General features: G+C 40.2%; 1 protein-coding gene and 1 long non-coding RNA gene across 4 annotated transcripts in view; one reads left to right on the top strand and one right to left on the bottom strand.

The window, feature by feature from the left end:
• The window catches only part of cacna2d4a (calcium channel, voltage-dependent, alpha 2/delta subunit 4a), a 69,375-nt gene that overhangs the window by 53,523 nt on the left and 2,303 nt on the right, over positions 1 to 13,549 (bottom strand). For 2 of the 3 annotated variants that reach the window (XM_077499040.1, XM_077499041.1), the window contains 24 exons: positions 13,408 to 13,467; positions 12,947 to 13,109; positions 12,750 to 12,881; positions 12,394 to 12,454; positions 11,135 to 11,285; positions 10,958 to 11,032; positions 10,047 to 10,136; positions 9,857 to 9,970; positions 9,697 to 9,775; positions 7,065 to 7,198; positions 6,330 to 6,347; positions 5,298 to 5,375; positions 5,119 to 5,199; positions 4,959 to 5,033; positions 4,800 to 4,886; positions 3,590 to 3,661; positions 3,394 to 3,455; positions 3,234 to 3,301; positions 3,117 to 3,162; positions 2,943 to 3,040; positions 2,761 to 2,854; positions 1,824 to 1,916; positions 1,470 to 1,597; positions 732 to 800 (listed from right to left, as the gene is read on the bottom strand). In XM_077499040.1, the coding sequence (XP_077355166.1) occupies positions 732 to 800; positions 1,470 to 1,597; positions 1,824 to 1,916; positions 2,761 to 2,854; positions 2,943 to 3,040; positions 3,117 to 3,162; positions 3,234 to 3,301; positions 3,394 to 3,455; positions 3,590 to 3,661; positions 4,800 to 4,886; positions 4,959 to 5,033; positions 5,119 to 5,199; positions 5,298 to 5,375; positions 6,330 to 6,347; positions 7,065 to 7,198; positions 9,697 to 9,775; positions 9,857 to 9,970; positions 10,047 to 10,136; positions 10,958 to 11,032; positions 11,135 to 11,285; positions 12,394 to 12,454; positions 12,750 to 12,881; positions 12,947 to 13,109; positions 13,408 to 13,467 (2,128 nt within the window). The remainder of the gene's footprint in view (positions 1 to 731; positions 801 to 1,469; positions 1,598 to 1,823; positions 1,917 to 2,760; positions 2,855 to 2,942; positions 3,041 to 3,116; positions 3,163 to 3,233; positions 3,302 to 3,393; positions 3,456 to 3,589; positions 3,662 to 4,799; positions 4,887 to 4,958; positions 5,034 to 5,118; positions 5,200 to 5,297; positions 5,376 to 6,329; positions 6,348 to 7,064; positions 7,199 to 9,696; positions 9,776 to 9,856; positions 9,971 to 10,046; positions 10,137 to 10,957; positions 11,033 to 11,134; positions 11,286 to 12,393; positions 12,455 to 12,749; positions 12,882 to 12,946; positions 13,110 to 13,407; positions 13,468 to 13,549) is intronic. The other variant, XM_077499042.1, reaches the window with a different exon arrangement.
• Positions 10,683 to 13,492, top strand: LOC144003150 (uncharacterized). The gene is made up of 2 exons (XR_013278898.1): positions 10,683 to 10,915; positions 13,032 to 13,492. It is a non-coding gene; the product is annotated as an uncharacterized LOC144003150 (long non-coding RNA).

The following is a 13,549-nucleotide window of genomic DNA, read 5'->3' as shown; positions in this document are numbered from 1 at the left end:
GAGGGTCAAATAATCTAATCAAATAAGATGGAGTAAACACGCGCACGCACGCCCACGCGCGCACGCACAGGGTCAAAGCAGAGAATGAATCAGTGGCGATGGCGGCTCCTCTGTGCGGGTACTAATCCTTATCTTGTTCTTTACGCCTCAATCCCCGCCAACACTTTCCTTTCTCATCAACTCTGTCCTTCTCATCTCCTTCTCGTGCTTATCTGGTGTCCATTTATCTTCCTGACACATCTTTTCTCATCATTTGGAGTGTTTTTCACCTTGCTTTTTTCCCACCTCGCTCCGCCTATTTTGTCCTCCCTCTTGAATCTATCCATCTACAATGAGTAACCTTCATTCTCTTTTTCTTGTCCTCCTTTCTTTTCTTTCTTTCCCATGTGTCTATTCTTGTAGATAGATTAGACAGATACCTGGATGGAGGTAGCTACAGTATGAGAGTGATGATGTGGGAGATTCATGTTTGCATGAGCATGACAACAAATTCAAAAAGTGTCCTCATGAATCATAAACAGACGTTTGCACGTAGACAAACATTGCTCTCTGGTGGTTTGAAGTGGCATTGCAACTCTTAACTGCAACACCGAGATGGGCTAATACACATTTGGAGCAGTTCAATAGACTGATTTTAAGATGGCACCAAACCAGAGGAATGGCCCTCTAATAAATCAAATGACGTGGATGATGCCGAGACACTTCATCATTTCAAAGAGGTCATGTCCTACCTCCAGCAATGGCGGTCTTCTTGCCCACAGTCACAGTGATGGCAGTGGTTGCGATCACGATCCTCCCAGCTGGAAGATGAGCGGCACACAATCAGAGAACAGTCATTATCATCATTTTCACAATATTAAAGTACACCTGCACAATCCAATGAGATTTAAAAAAATCAAATGTGTACTAGGTGTACCTAATATTGTGGCTGGTGAGTGCAGGATCTATCCATTGCAAACTACACATGCAAACATGCACTCAGACAGGTTTTTGTTTTACAAGTATGCATCCAATCATGTCGTAGAAGATGCAATTCTTATGTGTCAAAAGAGGAGAGGAGTTTACTACACATATGCGACCAATGGTGAATAAAGTAGAATTTGGGATGAAGAAACATGAAAAAAGGATGCTGGGCAATGATTGGGGACACCCAAGCGGCGGCATGCCAAGTACACAATTTTCCTCTACCCTCCTCCTCCTCCTCCCCTCGTATCCCCCCTCCCTCCTCTGCTTGCTGCTCCATCTCCTCTGCGCTCAAGGGGGCGCTATAGTCCGCCTCATAGTCCCTGAACACGTCTGAACACAACAAACGGCATGTGACAACAGCCGGGTTCACAGAAGGACACTTTTGGTTGTAAAAAAAGAGATGCTCCTGCATCAGTGGAGTTAAGTGTTAGTACGATGCGCTCATGACTGCAATTTAACAACGCCTACAAGCTCATTCAGAACGTGAACGATGGAAGAGCTACCTCTGGTTTCCTGTCGGGGCATGTAATAGAGGAACTGTCCAGCGGGGTACTCGGCTGCCCGGCGAAACCACAGTGGGAAGTGGTCAAGGGTGAACATGTTCTCCTTATCCGTGGATGTCAGGAACGACCTGGCATCAGGATGACAAAGATCAATTGTAACAACTGCGACAGCAAAAGTGCGTCTTCTGTCTGTGATTAGAAATGGTGTAGTTCTGACTGTCCATTAGAGGGTGCGCTTGCACAATTTTTTAAAATGGGATATGGAGGGTGTTCCAAAAGTCACTTATTTATTTTGTTTGTATAAAAATAGAGACATGTTTCATTACTTTTGGGATACTCTTTATTACTACTCACATGCCAACTCGCTTTTCAATGCCAGTGTAACGCTGGAACCTCATCAGGCCAGACCGCGTGCCCAGGAAAGCTGTCTCAATGCCGTCATCCATACTATGAGAGACAGAAAGGGAAATGGACACTAGTGTTAATTTCGTTAACGAAAATTAAACAAAAATATTTTGGTCAACACACTTTTTCCACTAGACTAGACTAAAACACTCGTTAATAAACAACTGAGACTAAATCAGTATTTTGACCACTAATGAAAACGAGACAAAAATGTACTTCACCTAATAAAAATGGGACTAAAATCCATGAACATTTTAGTTCATGAATAAAGACGAGACGAAAATGATATGATTTTGTAAAATCCTGTCTCTGCTAATCTGTCATGTCTGTGACACTGTCATGTGACACAGAGCACAAACGTGGGACAGACAGGAGGTGGATTCCCAGTGAAAGGTTAAAAAATAAAGTAAATTATAGTTATAATGTAAAATTAATCCAACCACGATAACATTACAACAATAATATTAATCCTACCGCTAACTAATACTGGCTAACTTACTAACTCGTAGCATGGAGCCATAGTAGCCACTGTAATAGTGTGTTGTTTTTTATCAAAAAGATGAGAGAAAATTTGATGTGAAATACTTTTAGATCTAATGTTCAACATTACCTGCTGACAAAAAATATATACAGGAGTAAAATGATTGTCCTGACTTGAAAGACATTCAAGGTTGCGCTAGTGGCAGGGGTGGGCCGGAGTACTTCAGGTTTTGCAGGTTTCCCTCTTCCAACACAAGCTGTTTCCAATCAGTCTAATGCACAGCTTGCTGATGAGTGGATCATATATCAGCTGTGTTGGAGAAGGGCAACATCCAAAACCTGCAGGACTGTGTGGCCCTCAAGGACCGAGATTGCCCATCCCTGGGGCTAGTTTCTGATTATTCACCCGGATGGGTTGAGCATGAGGGCAGTCCAGTAAGCTTCCATTGGAGCCGTCACCACTGCGTCAAACAGTGTTTGCTGCATGAGCTGCACATCACCTGCAGAAAAAAAAAAAAAAAAAAAAGTTGTTAATTGGACCTGTTCCCATTGCACATGTGGAGACCCGGCAACAAAGTCCAGACTTACACTCAAGATCCGGTTCTTTGCCTGTCAGGTATCCCACGACAGCTTGCAGCTGGCTCAGTTTCCGATGAGCCGGGTCGATGTCAGTCTCGCAATATGTCCTGGAAAAGTTATGGGAGGTGTTTTAAAAAAAAAAATATGAAAAGCACTGGTTAAAACAAAAGCAGCTGCACTCACCATTCACTGGCTATGGTCAAATCGGGAGCCAGTAAATCATGCAGACCTGTGAAAAAATGCAACATTTAGGATGAAATTGTGTAAAAACACACAATAGGTACAGAAATATAGACCTACCTTCTTCAACAGAGACATTTCCAATCATTATATACTGCCCATATCCTCTTGTCAGCACGATACCAAGACTGACAGATAGGTAGACAAATATACTTGACTGATTGCTAAACAAATGCTGAAATATGTTTAGTACATAAAGCAGACGTGCATGCAATCAAACCTGAACGGTGTCTCGTTGATGCCGGTGTAGAAGTAATCATTCTTGAGGAAAATCACTCGTTTCTGTGTAGAGGGAGAACAACAAAATGACTTAAAGCAATAGTGGTTAAGGGCCACAATGCAAAGTGCAGCTAAGCGTGACATGGCCCAACCTAGTGGCAAGGTTGCTAAATTACAGCTTCATTATACTCACTCACCCCCTTATCCACTGAGGTCCTCACATCTAAGGACAAGGTACCGGTTTCTCCTTTGACCATGGCCGTCCTGAGCTGAAGTATCACAATTATGACATAAACCGACTTAATAAAGTTTGCACGTGGGGATGGGCGAGTACCAATACTAGGGGGCCGATACCAGACCTTATTTCAAGGTATCGGTACTCGCCTGGGTGGACGATATCAGTACAGGTCATCCTCTAGTTTCAAACATCCGACTTACGAACGTTCGCAGATACGAACAAGGGCTGACTGATGTCCATAAATGCCATATTCTGCTCACAAGTTGAAGTGCGCACCACATCATACATTACGCTACAGTACTGTACTATAGTTATAATTAAATTAAATTTACTGTTAGGGGAAAAAAGTGGTTCAGATCGGGTATGGATGGATTCATGGATTCAGATGATGTAATTTAATGTATTTTTTTAATTCAATTTATGTACTGTTTTGAAAATATTTACTGTATATAATTTAATTTGTTTCATTTCAAAAAGGTTTTATATATGGCCATTTTATGATTATGAACTGCAAATTAGAGAATAGAAGAAAATTAGAAGAATAGAAAATTGCCATTTGGCAATTTGGAGGAAACTCAAACAAAATATGAAAGCAACACTTCTGTTTTTGCTCGCATTTTATTTATTTTTTTAATAAGATGGACTCAAAGATCTAAACTTCTTCCACATACACAATATCACCATTTCTCTCAAATATTGTTCACAAACCAGTCTACATCTGTGAAAGTGAGCACTTCTCCTTTTCCGAGATCCCACCTCATAGGTGTGACACATCAAGATGGTGATTAGACAGCATGATTAGTGCACAGGTGTGCCTTACACTACTCACAATAAAAGGCCACTCTGAAAGGTGCAGTTTACACCTGTGCACTAATCATGGTATCTAATCCTGCAGCTTGATCTGGCATACCTGTGAGGTGGGATGGATTATCTCGGCAAAGGAGAAGTGCTCACTATCACAGATTCAGACTGGTTTGTGAACAATATTTGAGAGTAATGGTGATATTGTGTATATGGAAGAAGTTTTAGAGTTCATCTAATAAAAAATGGGAGCAAAAACAAAAGTGTGTTTCTATCTTTGTTGAGTATATATTAGGATATATAGGTGTTTCTTGAAAATGATCTGTCACAAGAACGAGTGGTATCAAATTTGAATGTGCGTGGTTCACCTTCTCCTCGGCGTCTTCCCATTCCACCTCGGACAAGTCGACACTGTTATAGTTGGGTTTGGGCTTCAGTTTCTTCCCTTCCTTGTACTGTCACAAACAAACGTCTTGTTCAGTTGAAGAGCGTTATAATCAATTAAGTTTTTTTTTGGTTTTTTTTACCAGTGGACGGAGGTCAGGATGAGACAAGATGTAGCCATTGTTTGTGATGAGGTAGGCATAACCGTGGACACCCAGCTAAACAGGAAAGAATGAGACAAATCGATCAATTGTAATCGTTCAAATAAAAGAAGAAAGGTTGTGTAAATTAGGATGCTTAAACCTTGTATCTTGGCGCTAATCTCATCAGTTCTTTCAGGGCAACGTCAGTTCCGACAACTCCAAGCAGAATTCCATGAGACAACTACATTTGCAGAAAAAATAAAAATAAATAGTCATTGTCACATTTTGTTGTGTTTCATATGATTACAAAGGATTAAAAATCATAATAATAGTCCTTACCGTCTCTTTTTTCTTGCTGAACACAGGCATTGCGACTGAGGTCATCAGAAGCAAACTCTGGGCTTGACTGTTGAACAGCTGTGAGAGTTAAAAAAAAAAAAAAGTAACTAACCAGCTCAGATCAGCACCTCCAAATCTGAGACCATGGTCCTCAGGCAGAAAAGGGTGGCGTGTCCTCTTCAGGTCGGGGATGAGATACTGCCCCAAGTGGAGGAGTTCAAGTATCTTGGTGTCTTGTTCACGAATGAGGGCAGGATGGAGCGGGAGATCGACAGGCAGCAGGTGCAGCATCTGCAGTGATGCGGACTCTGTATCGGTCCGTCGTGGTGAAGAAAGAGCTGAGCCAAAAGGCGAAGCTTTCGATTTACCGGTCGATCTACGTTTCAACCCTCACCTATGGTCACGAGCTGTGGGTCGTGACCGAAAGAACAAGATCCCGGACACAAGCGGGCGAAATAAGTTTCCTCCGCAGGGTGTCCGGGCTCTCCCTTAGAGTTAGGGTGAGAAGCTCGGTCATCCGGGAGGGACTCAGAGTCGAGCCGCTGCTCCTCCGCGTTGAGAGGAGCCAGCTGATGTGGCTCGGGCATCTGGTTCGGATGCCTCCTGGATGTCGCCTTGGGGAGGTGTTCCGGGCAGGTCCCATCGGCTGGAGGCCCCGGAGACGACCCAGGACACGCTGGAGAGACTATGTCTCTCGGCAGGCCTCGGAACGCCTTGGGATCCCGCCAGCGGAGCTGGTTGAAGTGGCTGGGGAGAGGGAAGTCTGGGCTTCCCTCCTAAAGCTGCTGCCCCCGCGACCCGACCTCGGATAAGCGGAAGAAGATGGATGGATGGATGGATGGATGGATGGATGGATGGATGGATGGACTAACCAGCTACAGTAAACTTAACAACCACTACTTAGTAAGAGATGCTAAAATTCTTGAGCTGGATTCACTAACAAAAGGAGGGGGGGGGGGATGCTATGAACCAAAAGGCCATGCTAAGCTAGAACGGCTATTTCACACTTACTATTTTAACATGGTTGATTACCTCTTTAGTGGTGGGTAACTGTGATCAAAAGAAATAAATGTGGAAAAAATGCATTAACTCATTCACTGCCTTTGACAAGTATACTTGTCAATTGTATTTTTTAGAGCGGTGCTAAATGGGGGCGAATCTGAGCATGCTCCACTGTAAATATCAAACTTGGAAACAACTTTACTGATGCCCAACCACCGGTAGATGACATCATTGCCCCATTTTATAGGAAATAAACACAGTTTCAGAGTCCATGGGAGAAATGGCTGTATTTTGGCAAACCTACATTTTTCTGCTGTCAATTATAAAAGAACGGGACGGGACAAAAAGTAGGGAGTCTATTCTGTTATTTGGTAGATTCGGTTTATATATAATTATTGAATGTAATATCACGTGAGTATTGGAAATGTAAAAATTTTCTATAATGACTGGCAGTGAATGAGTTAAAGAGCTAGTATAATAAATATTATTAGGAACATGTTAACCTCAAGGAATCTTCTCTTATTTATTATTGTTGTGCATTCATTTGAATTTTTTTCCCAGTCAGTAATGTTAAATCTGACAATGTGTGATGTCATATACTCTCGAGGAATCAGCTGTCGTTGTGACCTTTTTATACAAATTCAACCGTGCTGTGGCTGATACTGCTAAAAAAAATGTTGAATCCATATTTTGAAAGTCCTGAGTCTCCAAATATTTATCCACATGTTCGAATGGATGGATTTGTACTAATATGGCATTACGTACCACACTGTCCATGTAGGCCTCCGTCCAGATGATGTCATGGTCGTGGTTGATGACCATGGGCCGACTGAGAACATGCAGGTACTCCATGACGTTTTCTTGGACGTCAGCCAGCGTCGAAATGTGCGTGTAATAACCTGAAACACACACACAAGTCTTCACATTCAGGTAGAATATTTTTATATCTATGGCCCTGCTTTGTTTTTGGCACCACGTTAGATGTACTCAAAGTATTAATCAGACATCAGAACATTGTAATCCCCGAAAGGCTGAGCTGTTCTTGGCTGATTCCGGTGAAAGACAACTGACGTCAATGGGATACCTGCGGTGATGTTGATAAGAGCTATTTTTTTACGCTGGCAGTCACAGCGTCCAACGCTGACACAATTGAGAGCAAAACTGAAATTCAGGGATTGTTGCGTTTTGTATGCAACAGACATCTGTTAGCCCGCGCTGGCCCGGTTGTGTGTTTACAGTATAACTGTGCTGATAATCTGCTATTTAATCAGAGATTTTGCATGTGCAGCCAGCAGGGAATAAAGTGATTATTTTCCACTGCGTAATCCCACAAGAGGGCAGCACAAGTTTTACTGATTTCTTTGCTTCTTCTTTTCTCAATCTCAAAGTGTCGAGATCAAGTTAAAATTAGCAGAATGTCATTTTAAGCAGTGAGATGCAATAATGGAGAATGATTTTATTCTTGGTGAACTCATGACTGTTTATTGTCAGAGTAAACAAGTTTTCCTTTTCAGAGTGGCCCTAGTATAATTGTTTTGTTTGTATGTTTGTTTGTTTGTTTATTAAACATATAACCCTAAACAAATAGCAGATATAAACATTTAAAAGAAAGAAGAAACTTATACAATCATTAGCGACAGTTTACATGTTCAAAGGGAATAAGAAGTTGAAAACTAATCTAGTCCTACCATTTATTCTTTGTATCTTTTGACTTATTTCATTATTGATACAATAGGTTTAATACATTTCAGTAAAAGAAAATGTGCAATTCTGCACCTGTATGCAACTGCACTTTAACACATATGTACATTTGCCAATAGCGTATATACATTAAATTCATAGGCATACACAATAATAATACATCCTCATACTGACATATACAATTTTCATTACACTCATACTGGTACATCGAAAAAAAATAATAATAATTCTGCAATTTTACGAGCTAATGTCTGATTTAAATAATGCTCTTGAACTTTGCTTTTAAACTTTTTTTTTAAACTCAGTAATTGACTTGTGTCTTTTCATGTCAGTACCAAAATTATTCCACAAATGAATACCTCTTACAGAAAACACCTTTGCTTAATATTTGTTCTTATTTTGATTTTTTTGTAGACACTTGTACCCCTTATCTCATAAGGACTGTGTCTAATTTCAAACAGCTTCTGAGTACTGTGGCAGAGTAGATTGTTGAAATCTTTCTACTAGAGTTAGACCAATATGTTTTTCTTCAAGGCCGATCCCGATCCCGATTATTAGTAGTCAAGGAGACCGACAACTGATATCTCCAGCCGATATTCATTTGCATTAAAAGAGAAAACATTAGCGTCAAAATAAAATAAAATAAAATAAAATAAAAAACTTTTTCTTTCAATTTTGAACATATAAAAAATTGACGCCTTTGTTTAATAATTATTTTTAAAAAAATGTAGGGAGCTTCCAGATTCATCAACATGTGTTAAGCAATTAAAATTAATTAATTAATTTTATTTAATTAAAAATTAACCAAGAGTTGTCTAAAGTTTTCTACTGTAAATAAAATTCTTCAAAATTTCAACATAATTTCTTCAAAATGTTCTTACATTTATAAAAAATAAAAAGTGGATGGCGTTCCCAGTGTCAGCATTATTTATATAATGTGGAAATTTAAATAAATCCACAAATGAAAACTTTCCTGCATCTCACTGACCGACAAATGCATGCGAATGTTTGCTCATTTTTTCATTTTGGTCCGTAAAAGGTTTCAAAATATCTTACTTTATACATTATTTGTGCTATTTTAAACTCAACTAAGTCATAAAATTTCATTGTATTTAATTTAATAAATAGTGAATGTGTTCTCTATATTTTGATCAATTAATAATTCTTATGGCTCGTTTTTGCAATTTGAAAACAGGGCTGGTATTTGTTTTATATGCGTTTCCCCAGATTTCCACACAATAAGTCAGATATGGTAATAATAATGAACAGTATAATGTGTATAATGATTTCTTATTCAGGACATCCTTAGTTTTATAGAGTACCCCTATGATTTTTGACATTTTCCTGTTGACATTTTCTATATGAGACTTCCGACATAATTTATCATCAATAACTACTCCAAGAAATTTATTAATTTATTTTCCTTTCTCTTTCAATTGAATTCACCATAAATTTGACTTGATTGAATGATCATTTGTGCATGTCAAACCATAATTCACCTTTAAGATCCTTTTTGTCCATTTTGTTTGTTTATTTGTTTGTTTATTTCTATAGTGCGTTCAAATACAGTCAAAACCTAGTGATAAACAATCATATCACTGTGAAAAATGGACTCCCTCAGAAGTTCAAAGCTTATAAAATGGGGTCCAACAACCCACCACCAACACAATTTACATTGCAACCCAAATTTCCGTACCTTTATTATTGCAGGCAATCCATTTGACATTTTCAGCAAATGTCATTTCACGTCCTATGAGATAAGTGAACACTCGAACCTGGGACGACATACAGTTAGAGAAGCATGTAAACAGCAATTTGCTCAGTAATTTGACGTTGTTTTGTTCCGTGCGTCATACCCGCCGTTCTGGCCAGTTGAACTCTTCAAAAACATCCTGGAAGTCTTCCATAGCGCCGTCTGTTATCAGCATGATGGCCTGGTTGCACAGGCTGCCCTGGCCCTGCGCTGCAGCCTGATGACACACGTACACATTTTCATCCTCAGATCATGCTTTGTAACAATCACCACCTTTTGTGTTACACGCCAACCTCGTTGAGGATCTTGAATGACTCCTTCATCGCATTCTTCACTTTGCCTTCTCCTTTGACGTGCATCTGGTCGATCAGGAGTTTGAAGTGCTGCACAAAAGTCCAGCATTGCATTGTGGGTACAGAGAAATTGTAAGCGAACCTGTGACTGGAGACAGAATGCGCGTTTGTGTGTGAAAAAGGCACATGAGGGATTAGCATGGCTCCCTGGCACACTGACTAATTACAACACGGCCACTACAACACTACTACAGATAATCTGGATTAAACATACTGTAAATCCCAAAATACAGGAGATTTACAAATAATAATGTTTATTAACATGATTGTACCGCTGTAAACAGAGATGCCTTTTTCTCTTATTTTATTTAACTAACATACAAAAAAATTATAATGATGATTCAGATTAATTTTTCTGTTACTGAAAATAATAATACACACTAGATTACAAAATGATTTGCATCATGATTGTGCGTGAGTTGATGTCTAAGTATGTCAGGCAACATCTGTAAACGCGTGTTTTTTTGGGGTTTTTTTTTTTACTGGTCCGCACACTATAAGGCAACCAGCCAATCAGATGTTGGCCTGGCCGGTCATGTGACGTGCTTAATATTGTCAGCAGCCCCTCGACCTCACCTGATCTCTTATCTTGTGTATAGTGGCGACAGAAAGTAGGGCATGCATCCGGCGCATAACGCACACACACAGACACGGTCAGGCTTTGTGGAGTAATAACAACAGGAGAGCAGATGAGCGGAACAAGAACGCGATGAGATGTAGCAGTGTAGAACAAGTACAAAAACAAATGCCAGACAGGAAGTTGTTCTAAGAGACAGGAAGTCCTCAGCAACGACAGCTTACCATGAATGGTAAGTAAATTAATTAGCTGTGTGTACTTTATTCCTTCTGACCTCTCTGTTATCCAGATCGGCTTGGACCAAAATTCCCTTGAAGCAAGGTTCCAAGTATCGAACGTAGTCGCTATACTGAAGAAGAAACAAATAGATGGCTATTTAAAAAAAAAAAAAAGAAAAAAAGACAAACCTTATCTGATTCAAGTCAAAATGTGATTCCAAGAGCTGCCTTACAGCGATGATGTTGACAAAGTCGTTCTCTCCCAGCGTGTCCAGTATTGTGTTGATCGTGTGCTTGGCTATGGTGAGTCGCAGACCCTTCATGCTGCCGCTCACATCCACCACAATCACCACATCTTTCGGGGAAGTGGCTGCCTGGATATACCTTGAAGAAAGAAGAAGGCATATTAAAAAAATATGTATATAAGAACAGAATGTCTGCACAGACATGCAGACAAAGTTCATCCACTCATTTCCCCCCTTTTATCTGGTTATTCTCATTCTATTTAATTACAAGCTCGTGGATATGAATGAGTTTGATTTCTCCCTCGGGGCAGCAGCTGCCACAGGCAACTTTCCAGATCCATAATCTGTTTGTTTGACTTGCGACTTCCTGGAGGTTCTGTCTGAGGGACCAGACGGCATTCTTGGAAGTGACTTGATTTTCTCTTACGGATTGTGCACCGCGCTTCACCTCCTCTCAATCAGATTATCAACAATGTACACAGTACACTGTATGTACACGTCGTTTGTTGCTACTGTGTCTAGTCACATAGTCACAGACAGTTAGTTACATTTCTACCAAAAACTTAAAACCAACATTGTGGCACTAAAAATGGCCAGCCATACATTAAGGCTGCATTGGATGATAGTCGGAAGTCAGACTTTTCAGAGTTCAAACCAGGAAGTGTGTACGGGAACGCCCCATTGAACTCAGAAATTCCACTTGCGAAGTCGGAAAAAAAAAAAAAGGACCCCGACTTGACTGACAGACTACAAGTGATGTCACTCTACAATGGCGAATACTTCAGAAACACATACCGTAAATGGTAAAACACAATTTATTCGAGTATAAAACTAGATAGCTTTCTTCATTCATAAATATTCAACATAACTCCACGTAACACAACTTATGTGACAATATGCCGCGATATCCTTACACAAAATTATACGGTGAACTACTAGATTGTATGGAATGCTTATAAAATAAGATAAAAACAATAAATTACGCAAAATTGCGAGAAGATAAGTTTGCTGGAGGTCAACATGAGTTTTCAGGACCAAAATAAAAAAAATTTGTCACTATCCACCATTATGGTTACTTACTTTCATGTCGAATGCTTTCAGGTCGGAACTGGGAAAAAACAACTCGGATATATCAGACTTCCGACCATCCTCAAATGCAGCATAAGACCTCAATCAAAACTGATCAGTATTAAGGTAGAATGTTTGTAATGAATCTCAGCTGGTGTGGTTGTAGACGTTAGCCTCACCAGTTCCTGTTTCTGCAGTCAAAGGTGACAACCCCATTCTCGTCCGGGATCCACTGAATCCCTTTAGATGGAAAAAAGAGAAAAGCAGTCAGCAAACCCACGGAAACTTGCTGTTTGGTCTGATAGTCGCCAATGGACGGATGGATTGATCGATGGGTGAATGGACAGTCCGTGAAAATAAGATTAGGAGTGATGGATGACCGAGAACATGTCTCACCTGCTAATTGCATTCATGCACACAGAAACACACTGAATCATCACCGGACATCCTACAATTGCTTCCTAAGAGTTCCGCTTTAGTTGCTAAATCTCATCGCTCCGTCTTCTACATTGACAAAAAAAGTGTTGTGTGGTACCTGGATACAGCCTGAAGAAGCCTGAAGAGCTGCCAAAGTACTGCCAGGTGAGCGTGGGATCTTTCTGGAAGTTGTCTATGAAGACATCATTGAGAGCCTCCGACATGTATGCTCCGTTCAGGATGTCTGTATCTACAAAGTCAAAAGACAGCGACCTTATTGATTGTCTTTACATGCTCACATCACACGTGACGTACCTCTGTTGTAGACGTTCGTGGGCACTTGGATGTTACTTTGCTGCGTGTTGACCGGCAGTTTGCTGAAATGTTCGTTCTTTTCCAGTGGGAATTCCCCACCCAGAGGCAGCGGATTGCCGTCCTCGTCCACCATGTTGATCAGCATGGAGTTGTAGTATTCAAACTGGAAAAGGTCAGCGTCATCGTATGGGAATGTGCACTCAATATTAAACATAGAAGTTATGTCGTGGATCTGGTTATTGTTCATTCTGTCGTGCAATTGTTCTGCATCAATAATGAATAGGTTGTCCATGATTTTGGTCAAGGTGCACACAACAAGCAGCATAATTTCCATTGAAATGAAGCAAAACGTGCGACAAAAGCTGTTTAATTCTTTACCTTATATTAAATTATGTCATTATTGTATATTTTTTTTTACTATTTTTCATTTGGGGGCGGGATTAATGGCATTGGGTACTTACCTCCAGTGTGTCATTGTACTCGTGGTAAAGATCAGCATCCTCGGCTGCTTCTGCTAACCTCTGCAATAAAACAAATCAATGTTGACGTTGCACCACTCAGCATTACTTAATTTTAATATAAAAAGAAAACGTATTACTCTAT

Source organism: Festucalex cinctus, chromosome 16 (genome assembly GCF_051991245.1).
Source record: "Festucalex cinctus isolate MCC-2025b chromosome 16, RoL_Fcin_1.0, whole genome shotgun sequence".
NCBI classification, from domain to species: Eukaryota; Metazoa; Chordata; class Actinopteri; order Syngnathiformes; family Syngnathidae; genus Festucalex; species Festucalex cinctus.
This window is presented reverse-complemented; position numbering and strand designations above follow the sequence as displayed.